Source organism: Pantherophis guttatus, chromosome 12 (genome assembly GCF_059756535.1).
Source record: "Pantherophis guttatus breed Tessera chromosome 12, ASM5975653v1, whole genome shotgun sequence".
In the NCBI taxonomy this organism is placed as follows: domain Eukaryota; kingdom Metazoa; phylum Chordata; class Lepidosauria; order Squamata; family Colubridae; genus Pantherophis; species Pantherophis guttatus.
Window position 1 is genome coordinate 1334924 of NC_142074.1, and position 13867 is coordinate 1348790.

General features: G+C 44.3%; 1 protein-coding gene across 2 annotated transcripts in view; it reads left to right on the forward strand.

Moving 5' to 3' along the window:
* ATP7A (ATPase copper transporting alpha) overlaps nt 1-13867 on the forward strand; it is a 38169-nt gene that overhangs the window by 5589 nt on the left and 18713 nt on the right. For both annotated transcript variants that reach the window (XM_034435150.2, XM_034435149.3), the window contains exons 2-7: nt 3979-4118; nt 6486-6975; nt 8241-8984; nt 10353-10577; nt 10972-11135; nt 12480-12641. In XM_034435150.2, coding sequence (XP_034291041.2) covers nt 3981-4118; nt 6486-6975; nt 8241-8984; nt 10353-10577; nt 10972-11135; nt 12480-12641 — 1923 coding nt within the window. In that variant the 5' untranslated portion in view covers nt 3979-3980. The remainder of the gene's footprint in view (nt 1-3978; nt 4119-6485; nt 6976-8240; nt 8985-10352; nt 10578-10971; nt 11136-12479; nt 12642-13867) is intronic.

The window sequence follows — 13867 nt, forward strand, 5'->3', positions numbered from 1 at the left end:
AACCTGGCTTTATTCCCAGGCCTGGAATTAAGGGGTCCTATTTGTTTATTTTTATTTCTTTAAAAAATTTACATGGTCACCCATTTTAGGCAATTCTGGGCAGTATATTACAATAAAACCAATAACAAACAACAGTAAAATCTGCAGAAGATGAGGTTTTGTTATAAAGTAAGTTGAATATGATTCTAGGATGACAGCAAAACAGGAAATAAAGCAGGGGGTCATCGCTGGAATATTATTTGACCAGGTCTAAATTGAAGAAATTCTGATTTATTCCCTGTGTTATTTGATTAGATTTGACTCTGTGGTGAAAATTGTAATTCTTTTCTCCCGAGCATTCTGAAAATATGTGCACAGTCCCTAGTTAAGTTTAGTGAATTATGTATAATTACATTGTGCCTAACCTTTCTCAAGTCATGGAAATACTTGAACAATTCTTATAATTTTATCTCTAGCCTGCCTTTGTTTTTATCAGCTCCCCAGTCCTTTTAAACTTTTTGAAAAGGAGCCTGGCTCTGTCTAGAGTAATGTCTCTAAACCTTGACAACTTTACGGTGTGCTGTCTTTAGCTCCCAGGAACCTGGCTGGGGAATTCTGGGAGTCAAAGGCCAACGTCTTAAGCCAACGGGAAGGGGAATTCTTGAAGTCCACCCATATTAAAGCTGCCAACGAGTTTCTCTCCAGTGCAGCTGAAAACAAAAGATCTGGTGCTGCGTTGCCAGTTGGAGAAAATGTACAAGTAATCCTCCACATATGACGGCAGTTGAGCCCAAAATTTCCAGTGTAAAGCGAGATGGTTGTAAAGTGAGTTTTGCCCTATTTTATGACCTTTCTTGCCAAAGTTGTTAAGTGAGTCACTGCAGTTGCTAAGTTAGTAACATGGTTGTAAAGTGAACCTGGCTTCTCCATTGACTTTGCTTGTCAGAAGGTCACAAAAGGCGATCACGTGAGCCCAGGACACTGCGACCGTCATAAATACACGCCAGTTAGCAAAAGCCTCCAAATTTTGATTGTGTGACCACAGGGATGTGGCAATGGTTGTAAGTATGAAAACCTGTCATCGGTCACTTTTTTCAGTGCCGTTATAACTTGAGCAATCACTAAACGAATGGTTGTAAGTCAAAGACTGTATAGAGCAGCGGTCACCAACTGGTGGTCCGTGGACCACTGGTGGTCCACGAGAAAATTTTGGTGGTCCGCAGAAAAATTATTTGCATTTTTAATATTGCACTAAATCAGGGGTCCTCAAACTACGGCCCCTGGGCCGGATACGTGCAATGAATGCTTGTGTTACTGCAGAGAGTCTCCCCCTTCAGGGTCTTTTTGTGTGGGTCGGAGGGGGTCAGAAATTCTAACTTGGGGTCTGCTTCAGCCTCTTGGAGCTGGGCTTTGGGCGAAGGCTGGAGGGAAGCACCGCTGATGGCTAAGAGCCGAAGGGCCTTGTTCCACTGGGACTGTATCATGGCCTGGAACTGGCTGACCACCTCAGCTTGCTGAGCCTCCAGGCGCCTTGCACTCCCGCAGGTCTTCCCTCTGCTTGGAAAGCCTATGTTCCTAGTCCTCAGTGAGGTGCTTCTGCTGAGCCTCCTTCTCAGTCAGATCCTGTTTGAACTGAGCCAGCTGTTTTGCCAACTCTTTCTCGTGGTGGCTGCTTAGCTCCAACAACTGCTTCCTCTTGGGGCCCTAAGGAGCCCAGGCGGGCAGGTGAAGAGTGGCTGGGAGGGGAGGGGTGAATAGAGCCCAGCGAGGCGCCCTTGACGTGAGTGACATCAAGTTGGCCACACCCACCCAGTCGGTCATTAGGCAGATCATATTAGTGGTCCACGGGATTTAAAATTATGAGTTTAGTGGTCCCTGAGGTCCGAAATGTTGGTGACCCCTGATTTATCCGACTTCCATTTCCCACTTCAGACGGGCAGAAGAACCTGTCCCAATGGTGTTTCTTCCAACCATCTCCTGAAAGCAGTTTGTTTACAGGGCGGTCCTCATTTAGCCGAGCATTTTAGGGACCAGATCTGAGATAATGCTTAATGAGAGGTAGTTGCAACCAATCCCTGAAGTTCCAGCTGTTGCAGCACCACTGTCTTCGTGATCGTTTGGCAATCAGCCCAGATATCCAACTGTTGCAGCATCTCACAGTGACGTGATCGTGATTAACAGGCATCCCTGCCAGCCTCCCACAAGCATCATCAGGGAGGGAGTCGGAAGTCAGGCGAGGTCTTTGCTTAATGACCTGTACGGTCCTCACTTCACAATGGCAACAGCGACTGCTGGTCATAGGACATCAGTCTTTATGACCACATCACGTAATGCCTGCCCAATTAGTTTCATTTAAGCGAGAGCTACTGGCTGTATTAGATTTATATCCACTTTTCATTTCATCCCTCCCTCTGCTTCTTGAAGAATCCTCCTTGGCTGGGCCAAAAGAGGGTTCTGAGCAGAGCCAGCCCAGCATGTCAGCCCTAACACCTCACTCTCCTTCTTTTGAATAGAACAGTGTTTCTCAGCCTTGGCCGCTGGACGATGTGTGGACTTCAACTCCCACTGGAATAGAACATGGGCAAGCCACATCCAGCCATGGTGCATTTTCCCTGGACTTTTCCCCCCACTTAGGTTTATTTACATGGAAACTTCCTTTGTTAAAGCTTCACTTGCACCTGCTACTTAATTGCCGTGTAAAATTCTAAATCTTTAATTGCTTTAAAAATGCATTTAAAACTTTTAGAGTCACTGTTATGCAATAACAGATGCTTTTGTACTCCGTAAACTGTAAACAGCAGGTGAAGGGGAAACGCTTAAGAAAACTTGTCTTTGTGGTTAACTGAAAAATTAACATTGAAAGACACAGACAATTATTTAGACCATTATTGAGATGGCTAATCCAGAATAGGAATCGCTTCTCTTCTGCTATAATTTCTGTGTTCTGTGGGAGAGTTTGGGGTATAGTACTAACACCCAAGCTAATTTTAGAAACCAGCCATAGATTAGTAGGAAACTTGATTCCAGTAATTTTATAACGTAACTCGTACTATTAAATATCAAGGTAATTTCCATTCCTTATTTACTGAATCAGAGCCCTATTTGGGGGTTTGGAGAGAACACCTCTTGATGCTCCTGCTTACTTTTTGTGATAGCAAAAGGAAAGTTGGGGTATCTTTATCTGCTTCCTGATGGAGAGGTATGAAAGCGTGCCCTAATACCACATTCACATTTAGCTATGGCTCTGCTTTTATTCAATCCAGATTGTGACTTCCAATGAGTTGGTTCCTAAGGTGGTTTGCAGTGAATTATACCCAGACACACCCAGACAGATATGCACCTCAAGCGCACCCTATGTTATCTAGGATCCTTCATTGTTTGGTTGATCAATAAGCATGGAGTAGGTCTGCCTTCAGTTCTGCAGATTACAGGGAACTCTACTAAGCAAAAGATAGATAAAAATCTGTGCACATTCTGGATGATCGAGTACTGTCACTTTGAGCATGAATGTAAAGAAGGATTTAGTCATATGGAGTAATTGCATATTCCACTTTTGTTATTTGGGTCACTCCTCTGAAGGGTTTCCACATACCAGTGAAAATAAACTTGTCAGCCTTGTATCTCTTCCTGTTGCTTCTTTGGAGCAACCCGGGTTACTTCTCATTAGCATTTGTAATGCTTTGCTTTTGGAAATAGATGGTGTGGTTTACCCTCCGCTCGCCACACCCTTTGCTTTGCTCATTTATATATTCATTTCTGCTCTGCTCTGCCTCTTTTTGTGCTCCAAGCAGATCAAGGCAACCAATGCCCCCTTTCCTTTTCCTTTTCCAATTGCCCCGTGAATCAAGCCAGGGAAAGAATTGATGCCTGGCCTAATATCTGGTCTCCATTGTTCCTGGAGGTTTTCTTGTAGGCGTTCTGTCATTTCCGTATAAATGGGGCATTTGATTTGTGCCCCTATTTGATTTGTGCCATTATCTTTTTCTTTTTAATTTTCAGGAATGCAAAAGGATAAAAGAATGGATCCACCATCAGGGGCCAGATCAATTGTTGTTCAGGTGGAGGGAATGACATGCAGTTCTTGCGTGCAGACAATTGAGCAGCATATTGGGAAACTAAATGGAGTTCACGTCATTAAAGTAAGTGATTTTGCCTTTATTACAGATCAGAGGCTAGATGGGGCCCAGTAGTGGAGGACTGCTTTCCCACGCAGCTTAGCAGAATAATCTTGACAGGTTTTAGATTCAGGATTCTTAAGAGGGGGCTGGGGGAGGACGTGCAATTCAGAGAGCCTGAATTTGGTTATCTTCCATATAATTGGCAGTAAATCAATCCATGATACTATAGCCAAAGGCAGAAGAAAGAAACTGCAATATTTTAAATTAGATTACATGGGGGCTTCTAGCTTTTGTTTTGCCTATGGCAAATGGAAAATTTGCTGTTAATTCAATGGGCTTTTCAGTAATGTCCATTTGCCCTTTTAGAAATTGAAGCAGCAGGATATGTTGAATGTCTGCTGAAAAACAAATCAGATTTTAGGTATTATGAGAAAGTTCCTGATATTAGTAAATCTGTGAGTGGTAAAAGTTCAGAGAAGAAGTTCCTTCTACTTGTTGTAATCTTGGTATCTCAGCAGAATCCTGACTGTTTTGCCAAAGAACCGGGGGCCAAGTTCCTACTTATCTGTGCTGCGTATTTTACAAAAGTAAAGAGGCTGAGAGGAATAGAGGTGCTTGTTCCGCTAGAAGAGGCTCTCAGGAAGAGCATACAAGTTTTAATCCCAGCCAGGCATTCCTCCCAGGAGAGGAAGAGGGAGAGGCTTTTACTATGGCTGGGATGGAGAAATCACTGGTGTGACAGGAACCTTGAGGTGTTAAATGGAAATTTTTGGTCTGTTGGGATTTATAGCCCAGCAATCCAGCAATTAAAGTCTAAACTTAGCTTGGGAAAGCCTGTATCCTGTTGAACTTCCCTCACGGAACCTAGCCTAGAACTTGTATGTGTGCCTTGGCGTGTGTTATTTCCTTGCAGTATCTATGGCAAAAAAAAAATAACATTTAAGTTTCTAAAATATTCTGAAATTACCAAATGTCGCAAGAGGCAAGAGTTTGGGTGAGAATGCCAACGTGTTCTGAGATTTGTCAAGAGATTGAGGTCCTTTGAACAACGTTTTGATTTTGGTATCCAGACCGCCTGCCACACCATCCTGGTACCCCTGTGGTCTCCAGACTACAGGTTGGGAACTGTGGTTCTCTGCTTAAGATTCAAACCGTCAAAGCCTCTCTTGCTATGGCTTAATGGGAGAAAAGCAGAGTAATAATAAGGCTGTTTTGGGAGGAGTCCTGCAAGAGAAGCTACGCAGGGCTTTGATTAGCCCACTCCCTGGCCCAGTTTCTTTTGCCTTTGGACACTTGGCGTGGGACCCATCCTGAGCTTTCCACCTGAGGGGAATCCTTCACTCTGCTGCCCCAGATTCCAGAATAATAAGTCAAGCTATTTAGGGTAGCTCCTTTAGTTTCTCCTGTGGGCTTGATCATTTCCCTTTTCTGTTTTTGCACGTACAGTATATTTCTGACTTGCCATTCCATCCTGACAGTGTTTAGTTCTTTAATTTTGGTGTGTTTGTAATTTTTTATTAAAATATGAACATACTTAACATTAAACGTATCATTAACATACTAACATTAAACTACATGGCAGTTTGTGTCAGGCATGAAAAATCAGGTCCACACATGAAAGTCCAATTAAACTGATGCCCAGGGATATTCTCAACTAAGTTAGCCCCTGTTTGGAGTAGATGAGGGTCAACAGAATTCAAGCAGGGCGGGGGTGGGAGAGTTTGGACTTAATCCATTTGTGGCTACATCGAGATTCCTGGCTATCTCTCTTTAACTCCATCCTCAGATTCTGCCACTCCTTCCCTTAAAATTCACTTTCTTTTTTTGTGTGTGAAATTTCAAAGTCCGTTTTCCTAGTTAAATACCCACCAGTTATATGCTACAGAATACTTTTAAAAATTGAGGAGCGTGGGTTTGCTCTGTTCATCCCAGCCTATAGCCCTATACACAGCCCACCACAAGTCAGTGTAGCATTAACTGTAACGTCATGTTCCACATCAGCCAGCTATTTAACTTTCTGGGCATGACAGTTGAAGATTAGGCTAATCTTTATCTGTCATTACTGTACTGTATATAGATTGTAATGTATACTTAAGGCGCTGTAGAAAGTTCATGTGAGAAATGTATCCTGTATTATTGTGTGTGAGATTTCTGAAATCGTTTTGCCGCTTTTATTGTGGCTCACCCTGTAGCTAGCCGTCTTGTCTTACAAATAAATCCGAGTTAATTTATGGTTTCATAGGTACTGCCTTACACTTCCTTCTCAGGTGAGTGAAATTGCCATTCAGGGTGTCAGAGTAATAAGCCAAAGCTCCTTGACATGTTAATGCCAGTTTAAGACCATCTTAATCTTGCTTGGCTCAGTTGCCTTTTCTCTTTCTCTGCAAGGTTTCTCTGGATGAGAAGAACGCAACCATTGTTTACAACCCCAAAGAGCAAATCCCAGAGTCACTCCAGGAAGCCATTGAAGACATGGGGTTTGATGCTGTTCTTGGCGATACCAACCCTCAGTCTGTTCCACATGACACCACTTTTCTTACAATTCCCACCCAGGCAACTCTGACCTCCGAACAGATTCGTACCGACCTCCTAAAGATCAAAGGCATTCTGGATGTGAAAATCTCTTCTGATAAAACAACTCTAGTTGTAACCTTTATCTCTTCTATTCTAAATAGCAAACAGATTAATCAAATAGTACCGGGATTAAATTTGGACAATGCAATGCAAGATAAAAATCAAGGAACATGTGAAGATGTAAGTTTAAACCAAATAAATGACGTGGTGCTAAGAATGAAAATAGAAGGGATGACCTGCCATTCCTGTACGAGCACCATTGAAGGAAAAATTGGCAAATTGCAAGGGGTCAAGCGAATTAAAGGTAATTAAAAATAGAGCACTTTGGGAGCTTTTGTCCTTTTAAACCGCTTTCATCAATTCTCCAGTATAACCTGAATAGGCAAGTTAACTTCCAAGAGGTACAAAATATGGATGACAATTCTGTTCATGGAGAAATCCACTTGTAGGTCCTTTGTAAAGCCACCATTCAGAAAGCTATAGTATTTCTAAAAGGTAACATCCAACCTTTTGTATTCTCAAACAGAACCTACGCTGAGACCATACAGATTTGAAATAATTTTCCCTCTCATTCTAGTGAGTCACCAGGACTAGCAAGACCAGAGGGGATGGGGGTTCTTTCAAAACTGGAAGAAGTAGGCAGAGACTCATCCAGCCTTCATGGCATGATGTAACTGCTCCAGATCCTGGCACTTCCACTCCAAAAGCTAAATTCCACCTCTTTGCTCTGTGATTCGTTTCTGTTGCCTGCTGTCACAGCAGTGATATAGTCTGCAAGTTCCTCCAGACTCTTCTAGCTGAACAAAAGGATGCTTTCCAGGTAAAGCTGTGCAAAATGCTCCATGACTGAATAGTCTAACCCCAAAATTGCCTGTGTCACGTACTCTGGAAGTTACCTATTTGAAAGGCCTTTCAGAACACTCACACATATTTCTGGACTGCTTGGAAGTATCAGCATTCAAACTGTTCCAGCTGGCCTTAGGTGGTCCATGCCTAAACTGCAACCAAGCTTTTTCAACCATGTTCAGAATGAAACAGCTGCTGTGCTTTTTTCCAGGCATGGAATGAACAAGGGTAGCAAAAGCCCCAAAGAGATTTATTCTCAACTCTTGCAACTTTAAGATGTGAGGACTTCAACTCCAGAATCCCCAGCTCGCCATTCTGGCTGGGAAATTCTGTGAATTGAAATCCCCCCTCACCCCCGCCTTAAAGGGGCCACGGTTAAGAAGCACTGCCCAAGGATATCAGTGATGGCTATGGAGAGAGAGGAGCCGAGGAGGAGCAGAAAAGGGCTGGCTGGCTGGCTGGTTGGTGGGAGGTGACGTGCTGAGAGCTGCTGAGGGGAGGAAAGTGGGGGGGGGGGAGGGGAGGAACAGGCATCACTTCATGCTTCTACTCGGAACCACCCACTCCCAGAAAACAGCAGCCTCTGGGCTAGGTTTTGAGTCCCCTGATTTCCAGCTCCTCAAGTTAACTAGAACATTAACCTACAGAAAGGCTTTAAATGGATAAATGTTTTGCGGAATACCAAGAGAAAATCACGCCAACCCTTTCCCATTTATCTTGCAGTTTCCCTGGATAATCAGGAAGCCATGGTCGCTTACCAGCCTCACATCATTACATCAGAAGAAATAAAGAAGCAAATAGAAGCGGCAGGATTCAGCGCCTCCGTAAAGAAAATGCCTAAACCACTCCAGCTCGGTTCTATTGACATAGAGCGGCTCAAAAGCAGCCAAACCAAACACTCGGAAAGGACCCCGCAGGAAAGTTCAGAAGGCAAGCTGGATGGGAAGACCACCACCTTCCGCGTGGATGGCATGCACTGCAATTCATGCGTGTTCAATATTCAGAGCAGCCTCTTGACACTTCCTTCGGTGACCAGCGTGACGGTGTCTCTGCAAGAGAAGTCAGCCGTCGTCCAGTACAGCCCCAGCCTCATCAGCCTCAGTGCGCTCAGAAGGGCGATTGAAGCTGTCTCCCCGGGGACTTTCAAGGTTTGTGTTTTGGACGCACACGAAAAGGCCGAGCGCCTGGACAACTCCAGATCTCCATCAAAGTCTTCTCTTCCAGCAGCTATTCACAGCATCGGGCCTCATCCCCTGATGCTGGTGACCGTCATCCGCATCGAAGGAATGACTTGCCACTCATGCGTGCAGTCAATTGAGGGGCTGATTTCACAAAAACCCGGTGTGAAGTCAGTCTCTGTGTCGTTGCGGGATCGTAGTGGGACTATTGAATATGACCCAACGCTGACCTCTCCAGCCGATTTAAAAAACTCAATTGAAGACATGGGCTTTGACGCATCCATAGCTGGTAAGTTATTCCTTAGACTCCAGGCAGACTTGAGAGGACAACCATAGCCTTTTGTTTTGGATAAAGATTTCTTGGAGGGGGTGTATTACGTGGGATAATGTGCTAATTTCCTTAACGGGACTGGTTTGGGGGGCTGGTGTTGCAGTGAAAGCACATGAGTTCTGCTTCAGGGCGAGCAATAGACGGAAGGGGTTGGTGGGCGAGCAAGGGGAGAGGCGATGGCTGCTCCCCTCCAATCCTGGGTTTCTAGGCCAATCCGTCCATCCTGAAGCTCCTCTAACCAATGGCAGAATCATTCCAGGAAGGATTGGTGCCTACTGTAAATACATGAGTGCTTTGCTTTTTACTTTTTTTGTTTTGTTTTGTGGAGAATGGGGGACTCCAGATTGTTTTCACAACTTTTGTAACGATCCCCCTGCGGGAGTAATCCTGCACTGCTAGAGAAGGTCCTACAGCATAGTGTTGCACTGACTGTGCCCAATTCATGTAACCGGCATTTTCCTTAAAACAGTTTTAAAGATCAACCTTACATATTACAATTTCTGAGCATCAAGTGGCTGTTTCTTTTCCTTTTGAGCAGCCAATTTGTTATCTTAGTCCACTGTAGGGAAATCACTCTTGGTGCTGTTAAGGGAGGCCGGATGGGAAAGGTGCAGGGTCAGGCAGAGTAGATTAATAGATACCACTTTGGTGGGAAGATAACAGCGTTCTGGGAGTCTTGGCGTACAGCCATCCTGGCCACATGACCACAGAAATGTTGTCTTCGGACAGCGTTGGCTCCCTCAGCCGAGAAATGGAGATGAGTACCGAGCCCTAGAGTCAGACACGACTGACAGGAAAACATTTACCTGTACTGTATTGCAAGGGGCACGATGGCTCAGTGGTCAAAGATACTGAGGTTGTCAGCTGGAAAACTGACAGCCCAGGTTCGAGACCCGAGCTCTGCACGATGGAATGAGCTCCCATTACTTGCCCCAGCTCCTGCCCACCTAGCAGTTTGAAAGCATGCAAATGCGAGTAGATTAATAGGTACCACTTTGGTGGGAAGGTAACAGCGTTCCAAGTGCCTTGGCTTATAGTCATGCTGGCCACATGACCGTGGCAATATTTTTGGACAATGCTGGCTCCCTGGGCTAGGAAATGGAGGTGAGCACCACTGCTAGAGTTGGACACGACTGGACAAGGGAAACCTTTATCTGCAGTATTAGTTTTACTTTTTAATAAAGAGAAAAATTCCTTACAAACTAAAGGCAGGTGGGGCAGGGAGATTAAGCACCCAGAAAGATCAGCATATCTACTGCTGTCATGAGAAAGCAGATGGTGGAAGAGCTGGAACGTTGTTTTCTGATGATATTTTTCTGCTGCCAGTGCCACCAAGCCCAGAGCCCGTGGTGCTAATCACTCAGCCTTCCCAGGAGAGGCTGGCTAGAACGCAAGACAGCAAGCTGCCCAAAACAGTCGCTCTTCCCAACCTGTCGCCAGTTCCGAACAGATCGGGTTTGAAGGCACCATCCAAATGCTACATTCAGATCACTGGCATGACCTGCGCTTCCTGCGTGGCAAACATTGAGAGGAACCTGAAGAGAGAAGATGGTAAGAAACCCTCCCGTAAGGCTGATTAACGTTTGCGGTCACAGAATTTATGACTGATGTTGACCAGATCTCAGGTAAAGGCAGAAGGAGAGCTATTCTGATTTGAGCGCCTGCTCAAGGATGAGGCAGGGGCCCATGTGGTTCAAGGAGAGGGAGTGTCATCGTCCCCCCCTCCCCCCGATTCAGGTTTTGACATTTGGTCTTTGGGTGGTGGATCTTACCTGAGTAGCCTCACAACACCTTTGGACCTGGGCCATGAGATGTCCTAAGAAAATCAGTCAGTTTTACACTGATGAAAATAGCAGTATGATGTGTTTATTCAGGACACTTGATTGTACAGCATACCGATTATGTTTTCGCCTAAATGTTGTTAAGTATGATTCCCTCTTTCTAGGAATATGCTCTGTGCTCGTTGCCCTGATGGCTGGGAAGGCTGAAGTGAGATACGACCCTTCCGTCATCCAGCCCCCAACGGTAGCCGAGAGGATTAGAGAACTGGGGTTTGGTGCTCTGGTGCTGGAGGATTATGATGAAGGAGATGGCATCTTGGAACTGGTTGTAAGCAGATTGTTTCACTATCAACATTTATGCATCTGGCAGTTTTTTTATACCACATATGAAAAGGATGGAAGCCCTTGGGTAACTGCAGTGTATCAGGCCTTCTGAAAAATGTGGAACTCCTGCTGTTGTTACTAAGAGACCACATTGAGGTGGCAGAACGAGCCCTCCAACTCCACCTTCACTTCTTGCTCCTCATGTTTAGGAGGACATGTCCTTGAATATAGTGATCATTCCCCTTAAAATTATAACTAAAAACCATTTCATTTTGCTGTCATATCTATTTTTGCCCGTGTACCAAAAAGTTTGAGAATGTTTCTGTTGCTGTTTCCAAGTTTCTTGTCTTAGTGGGATTCGCCCCCCCCCCCACTTTCCTCAAACAGAAGTGTGCTTCTGTATATTTTCATTTGTTTGCTTTTTTCTCAGTGTCCGTATCAGTTTTTCCCCCGTTGGTCAGGAAGGCAAAGAGTGCACACTTCGCAGGATAGGGCTGTATGCAGGCTGGGAAACACAACTGCTAACTGACAGAATGGGTGGATGTTGAAATACGGAGCAAACAGCAGATTTTCCCAACTCCCCTAGAGTTTTGCTCTTTGATGGACAGTTAAAAACCTTAATCATATCTATTTATCTATCTGTGCCTAGTTTCCATTCTGCAGGAGTAGAAGGAATGGTTTGTTTGTTTGTTTCCCGCCTTTATTATTTTACAAACAATTCAAGGCAGCGAACATATCCCACATACTTTCCTCCTCCTATTGTCCTCGCAACAACCACCCTGGGAAGTGAATTAGACTGAGAGAGTGTGGCTGGCCCAAGTCACCCAAATGTCTTTCATGGCTAAGGCAGGACTAGAACCCACAGTCTCCTGGTTCCTAACCTGGTGCCTAAACTGCTAAACCAGGGGTCAGCAACCTGTGGCTCTGGAGCCGCATGTGGCTCTTTCATCCCTCTGGTGTGGCTTCCTGGCGCCGGTCGGCTCCACAATTGAAAGGGCTTTCGGTTAGGACAAGTAGAGGAAAAAGGATGCCGCACTAGGAGGAGACTCTATGGTGGGGGAACCAGACTTCCGGTCGGCTCCAGAATTGAATGGTGGGCTTCTGGTTAGGACCTCTGTGGCTCCTTGAGTGTTTAAGGTTGCCGACCCCTGTGCTAAACCAACTGGCTCTATTTACCCGTTTGAACAATTACAGAAGCATAACAAAAGCAATGATAAGCTAGCACAAATCTTGAGCTAGGATTAGAGGTTTATTTAGGGGATTCGACCACCTTTCATCGTGTTATGCAGGCAGAATTATTCTTTAAGAAACAATATTCTGCAAACAAAGTTTTTTTCCCCCCTCACAGGTAAGAGGGATGACTTGTGCCTCGTGTGTTCATAAAATAGAATCTACCCTTATGAAAACAAAAGGGGTTTTGTACAGCTCAGTGGCTCTTGCAACCAACAAAGCCCACGTTAAGTATGATCTGGAGATCATTGGCCCTCGAGATATTATACAGATTATACAGGTAAGGTTTTTTGCCAATATGGTTTCTCTTTTTGTTAGCTTGCTATTTCATTTTATTTCATTTTATTTCATTTTGTTTTTTAGATTATTTTTTCCATAAAAATCATTGTAACTAAGTAGAGGAAACTCTGTGAAAGAAGAGGCTGAATATGGAAGCTGGTTTGAAGTTGGCATTTTCTGATCCCATTATGTAGATATAACAAAATGCTAGGTTTAAGACTGAAACTTAGATTCTCTCAGTTTAGTTTATGCTCTTATTCTCCCACCCCCACCCTTATATTTTCTTATTTCTTATTTGTTTGTTTAGGCTCTAAGCTGTTGCCAGTGTTCTGTTGTAGAAAGTTATCACCCTCTCCTAGAAGAATGAAATATTTTGAGGAATATTTTAAAAAGGCAATTATTACATTTCCCAAAGGGAGAAATGGAGAAATGTGGTTTTTTAGAGGCAGAAAGCAACCCCCACTTTCCTTAATAGCTCACAGCTGATCTCAGTACTTAAGAGATAAAGAGCTTATTGAAAACTAGATAGCTCTATTCATAGGCAAAGCAAATACTGCAGGCAGAAATCCATTCAAGACAGAATATTTTGAAACTCCCTGCAGCAAAGCCTGAATGATAGGATTAGCCCTCACTCAAGATCCAAAACAAGACAACAGCCATTAAGCCACAATAGGAGTTGTCCAATCCCAACACCCTTTCGGAGCACAAGCCCCTTCATTGCATCATCTCAGAGCAGTCCAAACTTCAACCAAAACTTGGGAGCTCAGACACAAACACCACCTAGGATTTGTGTTTCCGCTTTGCCTATAGAGCCAGCTATGACCCCTACATGACCCCATAGGAATCTGGCAGCAGCCAGTAGAATACATGTTCTTGCACAGTGCAAAGCTCAAAGAAGGTATAACCCCCCCCCCCTCAACTCCCTGTGGTCAACTGCCCAGAACCACAAACCCATCTGGTTCTGCTTCACCAATAAACCATCTTTCCAATCAGCCTCCGTGTTTTCAGTGTCTTTCTCCCACCTTGGAACTGAACCAGAGGGATATTTCTTCCCAAGCTATCGTCGTTAATTTATATCCTTCATTCTAAAGTGACTTGTTTTTGGGCAATGGTGGTTGTTAAATAATATACAGAAATGTCTAAACTTGTAAAACAATTCTGGCAAAGAGTCGGTTTCCCTTTGCTGGTAGTATATGTTACTGATTTTTAGCTATGATCTGTGTGGAA